Genomic DNA, 21,550 nt, shown 5'->3' with positions numbered 1-21,550 from the left:
CTAAGGGATGCCTTGAAATGTAATTAACCAAAACAAATTATGTGGTAATGCATGTTGGATCACATCCACATCCACTCCCTTCTGGCACACACACAGCATGCACACACCCACAGGTATTTATTCCTCTTTTTTCACTACCTGAAGGTGATGTGGGCACTGTAGACCACTGTGGACTCCATCCCATGTCAGTACTCCTCACTACTCCCTGTGACTTGCTATGGCAATGTGGAAATCAAGCACACGAAGGCTCAAGAGCAGCTACAGCTAACTTGTAAACACTGGCCTTCAGCCGCAGTGCCCTGCATGCAGGAAATGCCTTCCCTCTTTGCACGCCCATGCCACCTACCATGGCTCTCCAGGGTTTGCTTTTCCCCCAACATGTTGATTATGTGTAAAAGCAGGGTAATCAAACCTTACTCACTTCACTTCTTGAAGCAACTGCTCGATGGAGCGGAGTCAGCCACATATTGTCCTTGGCATTGACACGAGCGCCTGCAAACGAACAGCAGAGGTTACATACACGCCTTGGGTGTGACACTGAGGGCCTTGCCCAGCTGTTTCACAGTAACCAGAGCTGAGCACTTGGTACTCTCAGCGCTTCCCAGGACTCTCCTGGCACCACCTTCACCTTGAAAATACATTTCCAGATGTCAGATAGATAAAGTGGGATTGGGAAAGAAAGGAACCGGATAGATAGGACTATTATTAGGAGTTGCTTTGTTTACAGGACACACAAGAAGCAAGATTTATTGGAAGGAATTACATATGTATGCATGTACACGTGTGTCTATGCAGATGCATTTTTTTAGATCAACTGATACAGCTGGGGGGAACAAAAGCACCCTTTCCTCAAAGCACTCTGCTATCTACAGACATGATGAAGGGAACTAGCCTGAGCATCTCTTGTTTCCAGCTCCGTCAGGCAGACCATCAAAAAATAACCACTTCCCTGCTCTGCAAATCCTACTGGGGTCAAGGAAACAGGATCAGGAAATGCTCAGGCTGGAGACAAACTGGGCATTTACTACATCACGTTCTGTGGGTGTTCCTGGGCAAACAACAGAAGAGCAGGGACGAAGAAGACCACTCATCTACCTCCAGTGCAGTTCAGTGCTAACAGGTGCTCTGACAAGGGCAGCTGGGCAAGAAGATGAATTTGGGCTGGCTTGCCAGAGAAAAGGATAAAAGAAGAATATTTGACAGCTACAGTGGTTCTGGCTGACTGCAGATCCCAGATTTATTTTTTTTTAAAAGGCATCCTGTACCTCAAAAAGACCTTTTTGCAAGAAATACTAAAGCTATCCACTGATGTAATACCTCAAGAAGGAAATCTAGTGATAAGGACTAGAGAAACTAATTTTTTAAAAGGCTTAACCTGAAAATATTGTACCTCACAGGTTTGCAGGTAGCAGTATTGGTCTGAGATGGGTAGCAAATGCAGTAAAAAAAAGGAGAGAAGCACAGGTGTCATGAGCACAGCCTGGGTGAGCTTCTAAACCTCATGAACAAAGGAATGCTTAAGCTTCATTTTGCACCCTGACTTAAGTGCATCCAAAAGGCTGTAATTAATAAATCCCACTCTCTGAATCACTAGTACTTTCTGAGAGCTGATTCTCAGGAATATTAAGATGCTTGCCTGTGAATCACAGTGGTTATTGGGAATCGTGTTAGATAATCAGAGAAGAAACAAGTTCTTGCATATTTCCACAAGTCAGGATGCAGTTTTTTGGCTGCAAGGAAAACAAGGCCACTTTCATAACTACTGCAACAATTCAAGGCAATCCTCCAAACTCACTTCAGAACCTGGTACCTGGTGGTACAACGTGCCCTATGGAAAAACCCCCTTTGGAAAAGACACAGTTTCGAAGAGTTTTTTAATTAATCTAAGCAAGGAAGCTTTTGCTGCCTTCTGTCTTTGTGCATTTGACACATAAGCATCCTGCCCTTTGTCTGCACTGTGTGAGGCTCCAGAGACCAATAAAACAGTAACTTGCTCCACCACCAAGAAGCCAACAGGACTTCAAGGCACCTTCTTCCATTATCCTGATTTGGGCTGGTAGGTGTCTTGGAGATGGAAACTGCTTACATTAATTCCTAGTGATTGACAGTAAAAACTGTCAAAAGTAAAAACTTTTTGGGTTTAGAAAATGGTTTTGTATTTACCTTGGGGTTTTGCCTTATCTTCTTAACTAAGGTTTCTTTTATTTTATCTCTACCCATTCACTAACTCCTACAAGCAGATGGTTACAAATAAGAAAGGCTAATATATAGAGTAGCAAAGCATGACCAACATTATTCCTCAGTATTTAACAACTCCAACAGCATTGGTGAGTACGAAGATGATGAGAAAAGCAAGAGAAGTATCTCCATCAGCAGCTATTCATGCCCTTCACTGATCCACTTACCCTTTGAGAAACTGAAATAGTTACCAAGAAAGCAACTGAAGAAAATAGTAAAAGGAAAACAAGACCAGTATAAATAAAATAATACACCATGCTATCAGCCTTTTCATTCTCAGCTGTTTTCCACATCCCTTTACCTCTTTGTGTCTCTCTATGTGAAACAGTGAAATTGCTCTTAGGTTCTAATGCAGTTTAATATGTTTGTGGTTTCTGTTTTTCAGGAGCTACACAACACAGCTGTTGTTATAGAACCTGCTCTTGTACATTTCCTGAGATGCACATCTTCTGAAGAGACGTTTCAAAGCATTTCCTCTTGTACTGCCATTTCCATCACCAAAATTCAGCTTCTGGGTTCGCAGCTGTTCTTTGCAGGCAATGGTTAACAACAATGAAAAAACTTCACCAGCACTGATGCACTCGTTTGGGGACAGGAAATACCTGTCATTTTAAGGATGATTGAACTGGTGCACTGGGAGAGCAATGCTCATGTTTTCAAAGGTGCCCTCTACACTCCAGGAATTTGGGGGCCCATGTTGTGACAGCCCTGAGGACAACCCTTTGAAAGTAGAATAACACAGAAATCCATTTTTAAAGACTAAGTGCTCTAGAACATGCTAATACATCTAAAATAGGCTGTGTACAAAGCCCAGAAGCTTAAATTTTCAAGACCATCCCACAGCATATCCTCAAATTCAACCAGAAATTCAGTGTCCCGCTCTATAGTCTGGACCAAGTACCTTAACCACGTTTCAGTGCACTTCCTACAAGACTCCATGAATTAATCTGTGTGTCTATAAGAACAAAGTGGGCTGAAAAACACTCAAATTGGTGTAAATTATGTCATTCATACCACAAGCTTCCTTTAAAATATACATTGCTTTAAAGATTTCACTTAAAATCCTTTCAGATAGCCACAGAAGCCAGCCATCCTATAAAATACCCGTTTAAAAAAAGAAGTTCTTCAGAGTAAAGCCTTTTCTCAGCCTCACCTTCTCCACCATCTCTTCCTGAGCTTGACAGAAAGGCTTAGCTGTAGGGATTTGCTTCCTGAGGCTGAAGTAGACGACGTAAGATATAATGTTACAGATAAAATCAGCGGAGAGGAAACTTTCTGTATTCTACTTCTCTTTAATATGGCTGTTCTGTAATGTTTGCCATTTTTCACTTTCAAATTTTTCTGCCAGAAGAGGAAATAAATCTGAAACTGCCTCTGTTCCTTTGAGATCTGAAATAAACAACTTGATGCTGGCCTTCAGGAATAAGGATAACATCTGTTTATCATAACCAAAGTACAGTTTTCCATCCAGCACATCTGCCAAATCCACATCTCTAGATTCCACCATCTAAATCTCCAATATTAGGGATAGTCAATGGAGGGAGAAAACTGTACTCTTTAACCTATTAATGTCTTTATTTACATGCACCTTTCCAACTTCTCCTGTAAGACACAGCAACAGACCCACCAAAATGTAAGGACAGCCTCTTGACAAGAAGCCCAGAGCCTTCTGAAAGAGTAAAGCAAGGTAATATTGCCAAGATGGCAAATACCTTGATGGGGAACAAGGGTAAGGGACTCAGCTCAAACATGATGCCCTCAGGCAGCAGCTCGAAGCCCAGGATGGGGAGAGACACTACCACAAAGGGGAATGCAGCTTGTATTTGCCCAGACAACTGTTCTTGCACATCCACAACTGTGGCATCACACAGAAATTGCTTCTGTGAGATGGCTACGTTGCTCCTCCTCCTTTCTGACAGAAATGAGATGAAGAAGTACTCAAAGCTTCCTGCTTTCATGTAGCCTGGAAAAATAAAACCACACAGCACCCTTCCCCAGTTTGAACCATGTGATTATGGATCAGACCTCAGAGCTGGTGTAAACCTATCTGGCTCTGACATTTAATGGGCCAGGGTGACTCACACCAGCTGAGGGATCTGGCACTGTCTCTCCTGTATCAGCTCCAAACAGACTCCAATTCAGTGGCTACCTAGAAAGCCATTCCTGGTCTGTCTCCAACCACCTGGGCAGAAATTTAATTCATTAGACATTACATTTATTTGTGCCACCACCAGTTTATGGACCACAAATCTCAGAAGCTGCATATTTAATTTAATTTCTTTCCTGAACACTGTACAAAATGAAATGTGTTGATACTCCTCCCACTTTCTACTCATGCTGAGAATATTGCTTGACACCAACAGCGTTTGTGTGCTTTCTGTCTGTGAAAACACCATCTCATTTTAAGTCAGACAACAAAGTTTTTCTGCTTATGTAACTAAATGTTATGTTCAGATTAATATTTTATGATACAGTTTTACTACTACCATTTGCTGACTGAAGAGCTGAAGCAAAGGAAGATGCTGCACTTGTCCTTGCAGCCTAGTTCATGAAGAGATCATAGTCACAAAGGGGTGTTTATAACAAGGCATAAACCTGCTCCTCCAAGCCTCAGAAACCTCCAAACCTGCTCTTGGATACAAGTACTCACTCATGCTCATCATGAGTAATGACACTTCAGATATTAAAGAACAATGAATAAGTAGAATATACAACACAAAATTAATTTTGCCTCATGCTGAGCTAGTTGGGAAAGACCCACACAGTTCCTGCAGACTGAACCTCAGCACAGTCCCACTGACAGTTTTTAAGAGCCCACATTATACATTTTTCACATTCATTTGGATATATATATAAACTCCCCAAGATGCATCACCCATATTTTATGCTGTTGATCAGACAAACCCTATCACCCATGGATGACATTCTGGCCCTGAGGTGCTGGAACTAAGTGTCCCAGAAGAACTCTAGAAAGCCTTCTTTCCTCATCAGGAGCATTCACTGGGACATTTTTGGATGCTGTTTGGGAAAAATGGGTGAAACCATTTCACCTTTCCCTTTATGAGGATATTGCCTGTGCTGCTGCTTGCCAAACTTGAAAAAATACATTGCTCCTGCAATCTCCTCACACACAATGGAACAGCAGTATGTAACAAACAACACACACTGCAAGAACACGTGCACAGATTAAATTTATTAAGTCCTTCCTCCCAAGGAAGAAAATCCTGCTTGCATTTAGCACATTGAAAACCCACCCAAGCATAACCTGTCAGCAGAGCACTGTTCTTTTCAACCATTCTGCTGCCATCAGGGATAGAGCAGAAAGATCTCATGTATGATGTATGTCCAGCTAGTTACCCTCACTAAGCAATTAAGCAACCCAAAATTCCCCCAAAATGAACAGAGGAAACACATAACTGCACCAAACTGGGTTCTCATTTTCTTCCTTCTCCAGGTCTGGCTAGAGTGGCAAGCCAAAGAAATATGATTGTGTGGCCTGCATGTAGCCATCAACAGCCTGATCTGAGATTGAAATTTGGTGCTTCAAGCAGAAGGCTGGATCAGGTCATCTCTAGAAGTACCTTCCAGCTTGAATTATTCTAGGACTCAAGGCTGGAAATCAGAAGGTGCCTTGTAATCAAAGGGCTGAGAATTCTGAAATAACTCAAAAAAAAAAAAAATGGAATTCATTTGAAGAAGCAGTTCAAAAATCTGTGAAACCAACTGCATAGCAAGGTTGCTTGCAAGGGGTTAGAAGTTTGTACCATAAGGTTCCTTTCAGCCCCACATTTTTAAATCTACATAAGCTTTACTCTTACAGTTCTCCAGTTTAGAAAAACACTGCCTTTGAAATCTGCAATCTAGGAGTTTTCCATGAATTATGCTCTCTTCTTGAGAGATAACTGCGTTATGCTTTGTTCTGACATATTTTGATCATGTTTTCTGTCACTACAACAGTTGGAAAACATTTTTTTTCATTTCTTTTGTTTAGATATTTCCTACTACACAGTTTCTAATATCCAAATAAACTTCCTGATTCTTAGAAACATGCTTCTAATGTAAATAGCACTTACAATTCATTTAAGCTAAGTTACAAATTTTTTTTGCTCTTATTCCATAATTTTTGCTTAACAGGAATTCTTGGATTGTACTCCAGGATATGAAGCCACATTTCAAATATGTACATGAGCAAGTTTCTGAATCACAAATGCTGTCAGTTTGAAGGCTTTATAAATTGTTAAAAGCCAGTTACTTTGTTTATTAATTCTGCTCATTTTCTGATTGTATCACCAAATTTAAATATAATTTCTAAGCTTGCAAGAAATGGAACCAGCTCTGTTAAACTCAGAAATAAGCAATGCCCAAAACTCCCTTATATACGCTTTGCTGAGTATTCTTTGTAGCTTTAAAATTAGCTGATTTACTAGTTAATAGCAGTGAGGGACTATACCTTACCTGACAAAATGAGAAGCTCAATGATGTCTGCATCCCCCAGGAATGATGCAACATGAAGAGGAGTTCTTTTCTCGGCATCCTACAAAACCACAGATTGTCCAGTTATAAAACATGCTCAGTAAGTGCAAGCATTGGTGTTAAAAGAGCAAAGGATTTGTATATATTTATTTTGCTGTGTGCATTTCTGTTTATAATTAGAAATGCAATCTCAGACAGTGAAAAAACAAAATTCAAGACCTCAACAATACATTTCCTCCCAATAATCCTCTATATTTTTTCACTCATTTCCACCAGACCTTGCCAAGACATTGCCTTTACTCTGATATCCTGTTACAGGTAGATGAAATCAAAGTTAAAATGAGCTAGGACAGCATCTTTAGTTATCTTTCAGAAACATTTTCCACTCGTAGGTATCATAATTATAATCCAGATGCTTCTGGATATCAGACTTTGTAATGTAGTTTGCATCAACAGTACAACAGCAGAGTCCTCAAAAGGATAACTCAGGAGAATTATTTGTAACCACACACAAGGTCAAGTTGCAAACTCCCCTTGGTCTGCAAAGGCTCTTGTACATTGTAGCCTGGATATCTACAGCAGCCCAAGATGGGCAGGTACACCTTGACTGACCTTTAAACATAAATAAAGTATTACCAGTCAAATCTGTTATTAAACTTAGAAGAATTGCTAAGATATTTTATTTTTATATATATATAAACTTCTGAAGTTATATATATATATATATATAAAGCTTCTGAAATACATCCAGGATTTTTTTTATTTCTGTAATTTTCCAAATTAAGGAGTCCATTTTAAGGATTTTTTTTTTATTATTTCAAGGGATATAAATACAGTATGCACAAAAGCCATTATTTTATTGCTTTATTCAGCTGATTTCAGAGCATGAGCCTTTAAAAGAAACTGCTAAATATTACGGTATGGGCAACAACAATCATAAGAACTGCTAATACTGCTCCTTGTGCTATTTGATCCCTGTTTCCAATCCTAAATATATTTTGTGCTGATTTCTGAACCACAAAAATAAGTTCTAAGAGACCTTATCAATCAAACTTATTGCAACCTACTAGCATTAAATATTTTAAATTGGTAACAAATTCAACACTTCCTGCAAACAATACCAACAGAGAAACCCTAACAATATTTACACCCTGTCCCTGAAAAAGATCTCTGAGCCTGTCGTGAAAAATATCACTTTCAACGTGCCCAAGCGGTCATTAACCATAAGCTATTTTGGAATATCTTCAAAGCATGCTATAAATGTATAAATCTGTGTAGCAGAACCATTTGTCACGGGAATGTTGAAAATTGTTTTCCAGCACTGAGAAGCACAGAGCCACTCATCACCAGAACAATTCATGTTTAATTTTTGTGTTTGTATGATTTTTTTTAAACATACATAATGTATGCAGTCCTCAAATTTTGCTGCCTTGGGTTTTGATCTTATGTATTGGGCATGCACATAAAACACACAGAACCCTGATTGTCACAGGTCAGAAGGGAAGATCTCTTACAGGCTTTCATTTTCTCACATGGTAGGCAAATTAAAAAAATATTAAGCAGTGTCCATGCAGCAGTGTTCACTCAGGAACAAATATCACATGTTCCTTTCATATGCTTCATTCCTAACACCACAGAACAGCTTTTACAGGCTACACAAGTGTAGGTGAGATCTTCCATAGTTTTCATATTCCCTGTTCTAAGGCTACCCATAACAAAAAATACACTGACTGATCAAACATATATATAACAATAGAACCAGTTTTATTTCTTTCTTAGTTTGTTGATACTAATGCATGAAGTTGTCTTTATTATAACTTGTACTTGTAATAGCCATTGTACCTGTCAGTGCAACACAGCCAAGTTCGGCAAGAGCAGAGCAGTTTGAAGTTGAATGCTAATGCAACAAGACCAAGCAATTTTCTGTATCATGGAATAAGGTTACCCAGTGCTTTGTTAATTATAAGCAATTTTTTGTACTAAACTGTAAATCTGATGCAAATTTGATAACTGAGGGAGGAAAGGATATGAAACAGAAAATTTTACTCTTCTGTCACAGGAATAACTAATTCTGTAATCTTTCTAAGCTTTCAGTTTTTAAAATACATACAATGTCCTATCATATTGAATGTGAATCAAGTTTTCAGAGAAAGATGGGTTACCCACAAAACTGAATTTAAGCTTTATTTCTCCAAGAGGGAAAAAACTCTAAAATTTCTCCATTTATCACAACAAGGCACAAATCAGCATTCATTTGCACACAGAGCCCAACAGGCAACGTTTTCAGGAGTCTGGCAGGGAGAAATCCACACACTCCACCCGCAGCCGAGTGTGCGGTTGAGCAACTGGAGGAGGAACATCCTTGAGTTCCTGTTGAGACTGTGCACAGCACTGATAGCAGAACAGAGGAACTGAGGCTGTCCCACCACAGCCATCGTGCTCCCCTCAGAGCCGCGAGCCCTCACAGCCACACCTCCTCACTCGCTGGCGCGGCGCCCAGCCCGCACCCCAACACTCTTTCAGCTCCAGACATCCTCGTCCTGTGCTGCTGGAAACAGGAGCACAAAAGTAAATCAGTAATGAGCTAAAGACTGGAGGCTACACACAGAGAGAGGGATAAAACTTGGCGTTTCAAGGAAAGGCTTGGCAGAACCCCAAACCTCAACATGCATTATCAAGGCAAGGAAAGCAAGCGGGGGGAAGAGATAATAACAGGATTACAAGGAGCATTAAGAGAAATAATCAGACCTGCTTCAAGTGCAGTTCTCAGAAGAACAGAAGGTCAGCAAGAGACTGTAGATAAGGTATAAACAATGGCTAGAAAATCATGCTGAGATGAGATAAACTCTCTTTCCAGTACCTGAGGGGGGCTGACAAGAGAGCTGGAGAGGGACTTTTCACAAGGGAGTGTAGTGATAGGACAAAAAGAAATGTCTTCAAGCTGAAAGAGGGCAAGTTTAGATTAGATACTAAGAGAAATTCTTTACTGTGAAGGTGGTGAGGTAGACACAGGCTGCCCAGAGAAGCAGTGGATGCCCCATCCCTGGAAGCGTTCAGGGCCAGGTTGGATGGAGCTTTGAGCAATATGGTCTAGTTAAAGGTGTCCCTTGTGACAGGAGTTTGGAACAAGATGATCTTAAGGGTCACTTTCAAATCAGAGCATGCTGTGATTCTAGGAAAACTGTGTTAGTAGCCTATATTAGTTCACGGAAAAGATGATGCTGCAGGCTAACATTATCTGTACACTTTTTTTCTTTTTTTTTTTAAATACAGATAAAAGAAACTAAGAATCTAACAGCCAGGCAATCAGGAACAGAAGGCCTCAGCAAGAAAAACACTCAACACATGCTTAAACTATTCAAGTGATCACAGGGGCACTGATAAGGCCCTCACAGGCTTAAAGTTAGACTAGTCTTTAAGTGCTTTATTGGATCAGAGCCTGGGGTACATGAAGATTAGCAGTAACAGTGAGCTGAATGAATCATATCAGCACACATAAAATAATCAGGCACATTAAGGAAAGGGCCTACATTTTCTCCTCAACACAGCCTACATGTCAAAGAAGATAATGGATTTGAATTTTGATATCAACTGCAACTGCTCAGATCAGGTGATGCTTAGTACTGAGTTATTTACTATCAAAATGTAAGTGCAACTGCTGCAGAAAATAAATGTATGTATCTTTTCTTTGTCACCAAACTGACTGAGCTGCTAACAGGAATAGTTGGAGTTTACAGAAGTTTCAATCCACCACAGAAACAGAGTTACTGAAACCTTTGGGTTCCCACCACCTCCAAAATGTGCCTGGGTGGCAGAACAAAGCATATGAATGTCTATAACTTCCACTGATCAGATCTAACTAAATAATGACAGAAACAAACCTCCTGCTCATTCACTCCCTTTACAGCTGTTACATCTGAGTACACCTCATTTAAATAGCACAACCATTAAAAAAATTTCAGATACAAGCTGATTTCAGAACAATTAAATATTGGGAACTGTTAGGAACTATGGAAGAGGCTAAAAGCATATGAGCACCTACTTCTTGAGCTATTTACAACTGTTCAGAGCCAAAAGCTGATGGTGTACCAAGAAAATCTCTGCTGCTTCAAGGATTTCCTCCTCCTCATACATTCCATTAAAGCCTGTAATTCACAGAGTAAATCGAAATGTTTGACTGTGGGCACTACAGGTGAAGGTGGGAGTCAAGCTGTGTAATTTATGCTTTGTGCTCTTTCTTCTGCATGTAATAGAAATTCTCATCTGAAAATGCAGATCCTTGTTCCAGCACCTCTCGTCCCACAGTCTTCAGCTTAGTCTCAGAAGGAAAGATTTTTCTGGACTGAGTCTTAAACTGCCATGTGCTCATGAAGCAGAAGAGGCAAATACTTCGATCTTCTAGAGCAAGAAAAATTAAGTTCTTTCTCCCCTGTCATCTACCAATTGCCTTCCATGAGGCTGACAGTAACTTCTATGCTAGAGAAGCATAACTTTAAAAGTTAATTACTAATTCCAGATTGAGACCATAGAAAATGTTATCCTAAAGAATGGAAATATTTTGATGCTTACAGGTATTCACTGCATGACTCAAAAGACAGACTTAAACAACTCCTCCATTTTTATAAATACAATATTGACTTTGGATGGGGGGTGTTAAGGCATGGGAGCACATGGGATGGGAAGGATGAGAAAAGATTTAGAAAATTCAGGTATTTTCAGGCTGATATTGCTACCTTTGAAGACAATAATGCAGTTACAGCCAAACCCTGCCATGGGATTTTAATGGTCTGTACATCCTTAACTGCCTCAAACTGATGAGATGAGTCACCAGCACAGATATATATAACATAGTAACCATTACTACACTACCACGCTGTTGCAACACGACCCAGAATATTTCAGACTCACAGTCTCTCCAGCAAAATCATCGTCACAGTGCAAAAAATTTTCTTTATAAAATATTAAAAAAAAAAAATCTAAACAGAAGTCATGCTAGTTGCTTTGCATTGCAGACATCAGTGTAATTTTATATTCAATTTTGCTACGTAATGGAGAATTGTTGATAATTTCTGTAGAAAAAAAAATCTCCATCACTTCCCACTTAAAACAGCATATTAAACAGCGCTACCAGAGGCTAAATGCCCACTTCAGCTACCCCAAACATGCAATGCCTTTCAGACTCACAACCCTAAATATGTGTCTATTTATACCCTCAAGCACTCACAGCACCTCCAAAAGCATGCTTGGCAATAGTACAGAAATATATAGAACTTGTGCTCATGTGGGAAGACCTGGATGAAGCCTGAATCCTCCTGACAAAGGCAGTCTTGTAAATCTATGTCTTTCCAAGAGGGATAATGAGGAAAAAAGTAATGAACTGCACACATACATGTGTCTCCATGATTTCCTTTCTGCCCTCCTTATCTCATAATAAACCACCCCTAAATACATGGTACTGCATGTATGGCCCTGCAATCTCTGCTGATGCTGCTGCCTGTTCCTCTGCAGACATTCTGCAGCTAGAAACAGGGCTCTGTCCAAGAGAAAACACAGCATTAGGGGATAAAAAATAAAACCAGAGAGAATGAAATGACTTGCAAACAACACATTAGTTAGGGGGAAGAATACTAGAAGGTTTTTTGACTTTTTTTTTACTTTGGGTATTTTGAAGGGAAACTGAACTGGAAGAATGAGATGAAAATGGAAATTTCACAGGAAGGATTTTGGTTTATAACACTGCACACAACAAGGAACTTTGGACTTTGCAGATGTAAGGTGCTGCACAGCGTGTGTATTATGAATCTCAAACAAGAAGGGGTAACAACTGGATCCAGATTAGTTCTGGGGGTCATTCTCTCCCTCTCTTCCCTAAGTTAAAACAGCACCCCAAAATATCCCCATCTACATACACATAGCATGATCACCCTGCTGCTTCTGAATGTAGCAAACAGCAAGTGTGGAAGATGTCTACCTGCAACTAATCTGGCAGTCTGGATTGTCCAAGTGACACCACAAATATCCTGGGAAACAGGCTGCTGAATGCTGACCACACTTCCCATGGACACAGTGTGTATTCAGTTCCCAGGGGGACAGAATTGCTCATTGCCAGCTAAATATAACAGGGTCCGTGCCCTCAGGGTGCACAAGTGGCATCACGTGCCCCCAAAGCACAGGTAGGGACTGGAGAGGTCAAAGTGATGATTACGGTGGCAGAATGAACTAAAACCTCATTTGTAATCCCAACAGATTTCACTTTGTTGCAAAACAGAAGTCACAATTACAGCAGTATCCAGAATGTGGTCATTTCCATCAACAAACAAGTCCTTGGCTTAGTAAGTTACTAATTATTTTACCAGACCAAAAAAAAAAAACTAATCTTCTAAACTTCTGATTTCCTCCAAACTCTTTCCTAAGCTTAATTTTCTCTTGGGAAGTCTGCACATGCATTCCTAGTTTTGTGCTGTTTCTCCATGCACTTCTTCTGTCTTCCAAATACTTCTCTTGATGGAGATTTAAAAAATCCCATTTTTTTAAACTTCAGAACTTCCCAAAGCTTGCTGCAAAAACAGAATTTTACTTTGTATCCCTGTCCTACCTATATTTGAGCTACTCCAGTGTTAACACAGCCAACCAAAATGATCAACAAAGAACAACTCTCTGCCAAACACTGTCAGAGCTTCCTCTCACATGAACAACCAAACGCTAACATGGAAGTAATTAAAAACACCCTTAAAATAGAAACAGAAGCATGCAATGCAAATTGCCAGCTCGAAGCACAATGAGGGGGAAATCTTTTCATCTTTCTTCAGTGATATTTTAAGCAATTGACACTTCCCTGCAGTCACTACTCAGAACACAATCTTCAGAGTTTGTGTTGACCAGCATCTTTCTAATTACTTCAAAAAACAGCTCTGAGTTTTGCTCCTGACGAGGCAAAGCATTCTTGGGTAGATTTTGAGCACTGTAAGCAGTATTCTGGGAAAAAAAACATTCAATGTCTTTTTCTATTAAGTATTATGGGACTCATCTGCAAAACACATATTCTTCGTCTAATCTTACACCTGACAGCTGAGAGCATCTCCTTAGCAACCATCACTAACACACACGCAGCCAAAGGATAGAAAAACATTGGAGAAACCCACAATAACCTCACACAGGAAATGCTATTTTGAAAATCCAGTGTGAAATACAGAGGAAATTTTGGGACTATGGTATTCATATACCTTGCTGAGGTTTTGTTTAGCTGGGTTTGGTTTTGGTTTTTTTTTATATTTATTAAGATCATCAGCAAAAACAAAGGACGAAACTCAAGGATGATTCTTTAAGGAACCGCTTTTAGGAACTTGCAGGAAAACAATCAGGTACTGATAATCACAGGGAAAGCTTAACATCAAGGTTTGAATAAGATTTAAAACAGTGCCATTTCTTTCCTTCTACTGGACAGCAAACAGGGTGGAGCCCCAGTCAACCAGATCTGTAGGATCACATCTCTAGTTCCTTCTGGCAGCTCTGAACAGGACAGCTGGACATCACTACCTGCAAAATCTGCAGTGCCAGGACCATACCAGACCAACTGCTGGCACTGGCAATGAATAAACTGGTGGTTTTACGTCACAGAAAGATATGAAGAAAGGGAAGGTTGATTCAAACCTTCCAGGAAACACCTGGAAATTATAATTCTGTTTCTGCTTTATATTCTCACCACTTTGAGAGGCCACAGGTTGTAGTCAGGACTGGCAGGATTTGTTTCTGGAAGTATGGATATAAGTTAAAACCAAAGAGGGGGGAAAAATCCACCCCAATTTCTGCAAAAAAGACTAAGTTGATTTGGAGATATTTTTTTCATTGCCAAAGCACTCAACTACTACTTGTTTACAGCTGCTTACCATTCTGGCTAGAATAATCCAATCTGCAAAACAGTAATTCCTTTGTGGGCAAATTGTGGCCAAGATTCTGCTTCCTTACTCTCACTGCTGAGAATTATAGTGAAGCTTTAGTTCAAGCAGAGTCAAATGCATAACAGCTCCTGATCTGCAAAGACTCTTCATAAAAGAAAACCCTACAGAGAGTAAAAATATGCAATTTTCAGCTGTTTTCATTCATTTTCTCAGTAAGAGAAGAAACAATGTCCCTGACTGACCTGCACATTTGGAATAATTACATACACTTAGAAAATTTGAAGTCATCTGTTGGAGACAATTACATTGACTCCTGCTTAGGATACCACTGAAAAATCTCTTACTTCACAATCATTTCCATTCTGTTATGTTTTAATTACTGAGGACATTTTTAATACTGTCATTGCCACAGTCCACAAGCATGGTGCACAACATGCCAAGTCACATACCAGGGCGTTGACATCCTCGGTTTTGTAGATCAACATCCGTATCTCTTCTGGATCACCGCTGAAAATCGCCTGGACCAGTGGTGGCTGGAATAAGAAAACAGAAGCATTACAGGTTTGTTTATTTTCAATTTAAATTGAGAGCATTTTACTCCTGCTAACAGTTGCTAAAGCTGCCCAGAGACATGGTGTGACCCCAGAACCCAGTCACCAGGAGTATCTCATCAGTAAGAGCTATCAGTTTGCTTGAGGATAAACTGAAATCATGAGCATGTTTGTGCCTATAATGAGCGTGTGTGTGCACAAACAGGGACCCCCATTAGAACGGCAACTTTTGTCAACAACATGCAATTAGCCCAGATGTTCTATGCAAGGGGAAGACTAATTACATCAGATAGTGCTGCCTGCTTGCTCTTGGCACAGATTAATGGTCGTGCAATACACATTTAGAAACAGAACATTATGCAGATAATGAATTTCTGGGCAATCACTAAACAACTTGTATTTTTTTACTGAATAACTACACAATGAGCGCAGTTAATTTTAACCACCCAAGAAGTGAAATAATTATCTTATTGTCTCAAGCCTGTTATTATGCTATTATGAATCAGAATGCAGAAATAAATAACCAGGCCCACAGGAGAAACAATGTGCCATGCTTGCTCCCCTCCAATGCTGGCGTCACCGCCGGGCAGCGGGAGGGAGCTCTGTGTGCACACATCGCTCCAATACCCAGCCAGAGCTAGTGACTTCAGTCCTTCCAACCAGCTTGGCAGCAAATATCAGTTAGTAAGCAAGCTGGCAGCACACTGAACTAAAAGAAGATAAACCATGCTGCTGGAGACTCGGGAAGAGAGGGGAACAATTCACAAAGATCTCCGTCCCATGAAGCACGTGGTTGAAACAGGCTCCACTTTCACCAGCACTCTCCTGAAGGCAGTGTGTGCCCCACAAGTCTCACTCCTGGTTGCCTCATGGTCCTACTGGCAAAAAGGAGTTTGTGATGCCATGCAATCACCAGAGTCTAAAATAATCCTGTAAAATGGCAGCATGCATGACTACTTCAGCGCATAAAACCACAACAGTTCTTGAAATTCTACAGAATTTGACTGTCTTGTAAACAGGCTATCTCAAAATTCACAAAACAGGCTAAAAGAACAAAGAAAATACCATTTCTTCCCTATCTTTTCTTATTCAAATGTGGAAAATACATTTCTAAGTTAATGGTGTCTATTTTAAGACATTAATCCCTTATGTCCTTGAGAAACCTTCATACTGGAATTTCATTCTTACCACTCCTCCAAAAGTGAAAAGAGCTAAAGCATTTTCTTTCATCACAACTGTCTATGTCTTACATATTGTACTGGATGTTTGAAAAAGAAATGAAAAACAACTGCATTTCACTTGAACTATTTAGCATGCTCCTTTCCCAGCCGTGTCACAACGGGCAGAGAATATTCCCCAACAGAGGATGCAAACACCAGACCCAAGCCTGTTCCCTTCGCTCCTGAAACTAACAGCTATTAAGAATCCGTGAATGTTTATGAAATTATGATGCTCACATCAAAATATTTGCATTTCCTGTACATTTATCATGCTTAAATGAAAAAAAAAAAAAAACACCCAAAAAAACCCAGGAGAGAACTCCACAAATTCAAACTGAATGGCAACACAATCCAGTTGCCAAGAAACAAATACTCCCAGCATCTTAAAATTATTCCCTGAACCCATTTGTAGGTATGCTCAGCACCTAATGAAAAGTATCAGCCAGACTCTGGTCACATTTATGATGAGTCCTCAGATAGAGGTAAGAGAAAACACCTCAAAATTAAAATCTGTTAGATTAAAAACAAAAACCAAACAAATAAACAAACAACAAAAAAAACCCCACCCCAAAAATCAAGTTCAAGTGCTGTTACAGGCAACGTTTTTCTTTTAAAAAATGAGGGAGTAAAGTATTGTGCATCATTCCATTAAAAAAAAAGGAAGATCTACAATAAGGCACTTTGACCCCTCTTCTTTCTGCCAGAAATCTGAATCAGACACTTGGTTTTACAGGAAATGTTTGACCTTTCTAATTAGCATCAGCTACTTTACACAGAAAGCAGACTGAGAATAACATTGTGTTCTTTAGACCTGTAACACACAGAAGATCCTCATCTCAATTTTTGTCCACTATACCGTGGTCACATCCACCTGCAGTTCCTTAGATCAAACCCCAGTGCTTACCATGCCTCTGAAGCAGGTTATACCTCCCATCACTGATACACATAACCTCTGCTGACAGGAGAAAGTTGCCATATACCCATTTCAAAGGCCTCATCCTTCAGACCTTTTTCTCCTCTAAGATTTAATTTTTATAAATTAATTACAATAAAATTATCTGTGCTAGTTGTAGCAGCAAGAGACAGAGATAATGGAGAATTATCAGAGCCTGCAAACTGGAAAGAGGAGATAAAACCAGTACAGGTTAATAACCACCTTGAGTCACTGCTGTGCAGCCTGCTCCAGCTGGCCATTTCTCTAACTCACTATGTCATTATTTTACTTTATTTTCAAAAGTATTTGTTTTGAAATGAGAATGTACTCTTGCTGAGGCAATTTTATCACATACTGAGACCCGTTTCTGTGTAAGAAGTGTGGTCAAGTATAATGACCTGTCCAGGAAATGCATGTCAGAACTATGCTGCAGCATTACTGCTCAGTTTGAGGTCAGAGCTGAGAAGATGTATCTGCATCCATCAGCACAATGGAAAAAGTATTGCTCCATTCAGCAGCTGAAAAGGATGCAATGGGGCTTGTGCAGTTACATACACATTGATGATGGATGTCCAATGACCCAAACAAATTGCTGTTTTGATCTTTAGTGATAACCATATTCATGGATCAATGACTTCAAACAACTTTTTTTTTTTTTAATTTTAGTTCCTGCAGGGTAGATAATGATCTTTCCTAATTATCAAAGAATAGTATATTTTTGGAAATAATCTGTAAAACTTGTGACATAATTAATGGGTTATTTCATTAACAGAAATATTTTGCTTTAAAAGTTTTCAAATTCAGAAACTGTTAAACTCTTAAAATAAAGGGGGAAAAAAAAGCACAAGCACAGATTATATATAACTATTATTAGAATTATCAAGGGTGCAAGGTTTTGGAATGATGAACAACTGTTTCATCAGCTCAGCTCTCAGCTTCCAATTTCTTAAAGGGAATTTAAGCTGGGAGTGTTCACATTTTTTTCTGAAAATAAACACCAGCAGCTAACAAAAACCTTCCCATGTTACTTTTTCTACATAGTTACTGTGATAAGTATGAAACTTAACAAGTTTTATTAGAGGGCTCTTTACTTTGTGCTGTAACAAGCATTTTAGTAAAAATAAAACTGTGTCTGCAGACACCTTCCAGTGTTGCAACATTCTCCTATCCCTACTGAACACAGGGAAATCATAAGCTGGACTTCAACCCACCAGGTAAAATTAACTTGTTGATCTGAAGGCACAATGATTTTTTCAGAAACAGAATTTAAACCCACATGGAAGAATGTCCTGTGGCTCAGTTGGATTCCACAGAGCAAACAAGCCATTCCAAAGGAAAAAGTCCATGTCTTAGTTTGAAATGACAGGTGAAATGGAAAATGTAAAATCCCCTGCCTCTGAATTATTATAATTTTGAAATTAAGGGGCTCTCAAGCAAAGATATGGGAGTTGGAATAACAGTTCTTTACTAGTATGTATAAATAATTAAAAAACCCAAACAAACTACAATTAAGAGGAAAATTAGAATAAAATGCAGTAGTACAAAAACCACTGACAGAGTCAGAATATAACCTGACACCCTGTTGGCCAGGGTGTTGGTAGCAGTCTGATTAAATGTTGGCTGCAGTCCTCCTGGAGTGGCAGATGTGGTTCTGTTGAAGCAGTGATCCTGTAGAAGGGTGTAGTTTTTCTCTGAAGGTCCAGTGGTAGTGTAGTTGGGTCCGGTCTCCCTTGGGGAATCCAGTGGACAAAGGCTGACAGTGGTGTTCCATATCTCAGATTATATCCAGGTAGGAATGCTTGGCTCCTCCCCCTGGGTGGAGCATCTCACACTGGGATGCTGTAATTTTATCAGCCATGCAGTGAGACTCAATGACCCATTAACAGAAGAGATACCCCTGCATGGGTCATGGAAGAGATAAAGAACACTGCCCCACCTGGTTTTAACAGATAAGAGTATGTACTCTTGGTTACATCTTGCATTGCCACCTAAGACAGTCCAACACTGGGAAATTCTCTTCCATAGGTCTGACTATTACCAAGGGGCATTGGCAGGTCTCTGACTCCAGAGGAGATGAAGCATTTAAGTGGAGTGTCTCAAGTATCATTTTAATTACTATGTCCAAAGCAGGTGCTAGCAAACCTCTATAGCAAAACCCCCTAGCAAACCACTTATTATTTTTGTTGAGTAGCTAGTAACTGTGACATTTACTGAACATTTTGCCTTGGTTTCAGATATCCTGACTCACTAACCAAGATTTATTTAAGCTAGATTTTTGTTTGACAGGAGGTAGAGGCAGATAGGGAAAGGATGATCGAGTCCCATGCCCATTTGATCTCATAGCCTACCATTTGTTCCTACAAGAGAAAAGAAGCTTCTATGTCAAAAGTATTTTGATCCTTTATTAGTTCAAATGGCATTATATCAAGTTCCAGGACTCAACACTTGGATATATCCATGTATTCATGTAACTAGCAATGCAATGAAGCAAAACACACAATCATTTCAAAGTAGAATTGATTCTGACAGTTTTTGTTTTGCCAAACACCTCTTTTTTTCTGAAGGTACTCCCACTAATAAAGATTACAAGGTTGTCTGCTATGTCACATCACATACACCTATTTCCTTTCACTGGCCAAACTGAAAGGCTACCCCTCATCCTAATTTTAGTTTAGGACATTCTCTCTCTGTACATACAGCATGAATGAATATCTGAAATGCTGTTTTAACTTAGAAGTCTGTATTAATGAAAAGCCATTAACTGGATTTCTCAATTCTTAGAGTGCATTTCCCTGATGCTTAATAGTTATGCAGTTCCATGTACAGAAATTACTCAATACTGATAATTTTAAACTGGCTTTGTAGTCTATTTCCCTTGCATCAGGGGTTAGCCTTTTATTGTGTTTCAGGTAAATACAAAAAAAGTTTGCTCTTAACTTGTTAATTCAAAGGGTGCAATCCTATGGTAGAAATTTCTATACACATTTCTGACAGCAAAGTACTTTCACAGACCTGATATTTGGAGAAGAATGCCCCTGGGTAGCTGCTAAGAGGTGTGACATAGCAATTACAGATTTTTTACTAAGCGACTCTTAAGGAATACTTGTCCAAGCTACTGAAAAGCCAGTGGAGAGAATCAAATCTGTAAATTGGTGTACTGGTTCCCTGGAAGCACTGTGACAAACTAACATCATTGTTAATTGAGCAAATGTGCTTAGGACATTTACACTGAGCAGATCAATAAATACCCTGTATGCTGCAACATTTCAAACATAGCAGAAAAAAGCAAAATTCAAGTCATTTAATTCTATCTTATTATGCCCTGCCATTTATTGGAGACTAGCCCAGTGATTTAAGTATTGCACATCAATCCTCTGCAGCAAGGACAGCATGCATGCCTACACATTGCTATTTATTTCAATCTGTTCCACTGTGTTTGAAGGACCAGCAAACTTACATGACACACAGAGGTATTCAAAAAAACACAAGTCAACACACCCAAAACTAAAAATGAACTTCTGCCTGACACAGGCACTTTCAAGCTGAGAGATCTTTGTGTTGTTTTTAGGCCAGCATTTAAAGGATGCAACTGTGCTCTGACACTTTCCCTGGACCAATGACTTTCTAACTTGCTGCCATGCTGTGCTCTAAGTTGCTTAGAGACACGTAATGGGCATTTAAGTTTTATTGCAAGAAGTGCTGGGTTTTCCTGTAATGGCCCCCATTTCTATCCATGTCATTTGTAACAACTTCTCCAAAGCCTCAGGCTGTGTTTGTCCTTCAGACCACAAAAAGGACTTCACATCAATGGCACAGGGCACACAGGAGCAGGAGAATTGATCACTGCTTCATTTGCTGTTATGCTCTCCTGAGAATAGGTAAAAAATTATAAATAAACTCCAAATAGAACATATGTTTAGCTTCAAAAGCAACTTTTACCTAACTTTTTTTAAGAAAAAAGAGCTGGAGGGGAGGTGTCTGCATTTGCCTGCACAACACAAGCCTGCAGCTGAAAGCCTCTCCCTCCAATGATGAAAGGCAACTTCATCAAAACACCAAGAAATGCTCAGTGACCATATGGAAAATATCCCAGTGCATGTGGCTCCCAGTATGGTCTAACCCTAAGGGACATGTACTGAATGGCACCCAGGGCATCAGGAGAGGATGTCTGCAAGGACTGTCAGTGTGGTACAAACAATGCTCAGTGTGCTTGCTGCTTTTCCCCCTCTCAGGAAG

At 39.6% G+C, this 21,550-nt stretch overlaps 1 protein-coding gene across 4 annotated transcripts in view; it reads right to left on the bottom strand.

Moving 5' to 3' along the window:
* ANKRD44 (ankyrin repeat domain 44) overlaps positions 1 to 21,550 on the bottom strand; it is a 131,497-nt gene that overhangs the window by 55,392 nt on the left and 54,555 nt on the right. For all 4 annotated transcript variants that reach the window (XM_058839942.1, XM_058839941.1, XM_058839944.1 and 1 more), the window contains exons 2-4: positions 15,059 to 15,142; positions 6,694 to 6,772; positions 422 to 492 (exon numbers count right to left, since the gene is read on the bottom strand). In XM_058839942.1, the coding sequence (XP_058695925.1) occupies positions 422 to 492; positions 6,694 to 6,772; positions 15,059 to 15,142 (234 nt within the window). The remainder of the gene's footprint in view (positions 1 to 421; positions 493 to 6,693; positions 6,773 to 15,058; positions 15,143 to 21,550) is intronic.

This window comes from Poecile atricapillus, chromosome 5 (assembly GCF_030490865.1).
Source record: "Poecile atricapillus isolate bPoeAtr1 chromosome 5, bPoeAtr1.hap1, whole genome shotgun sequence".
NCBI lineage: Eukaryota > Metazoa > Chordata > Aves > Passeriformes > Paridae > Poecile > Poecile atricapillus.
The sequence above is the reverse complement of the archived record's forward strand: the minus strand, read 5'-3'. Positions and strand labels throughout refer to the sequence as shown.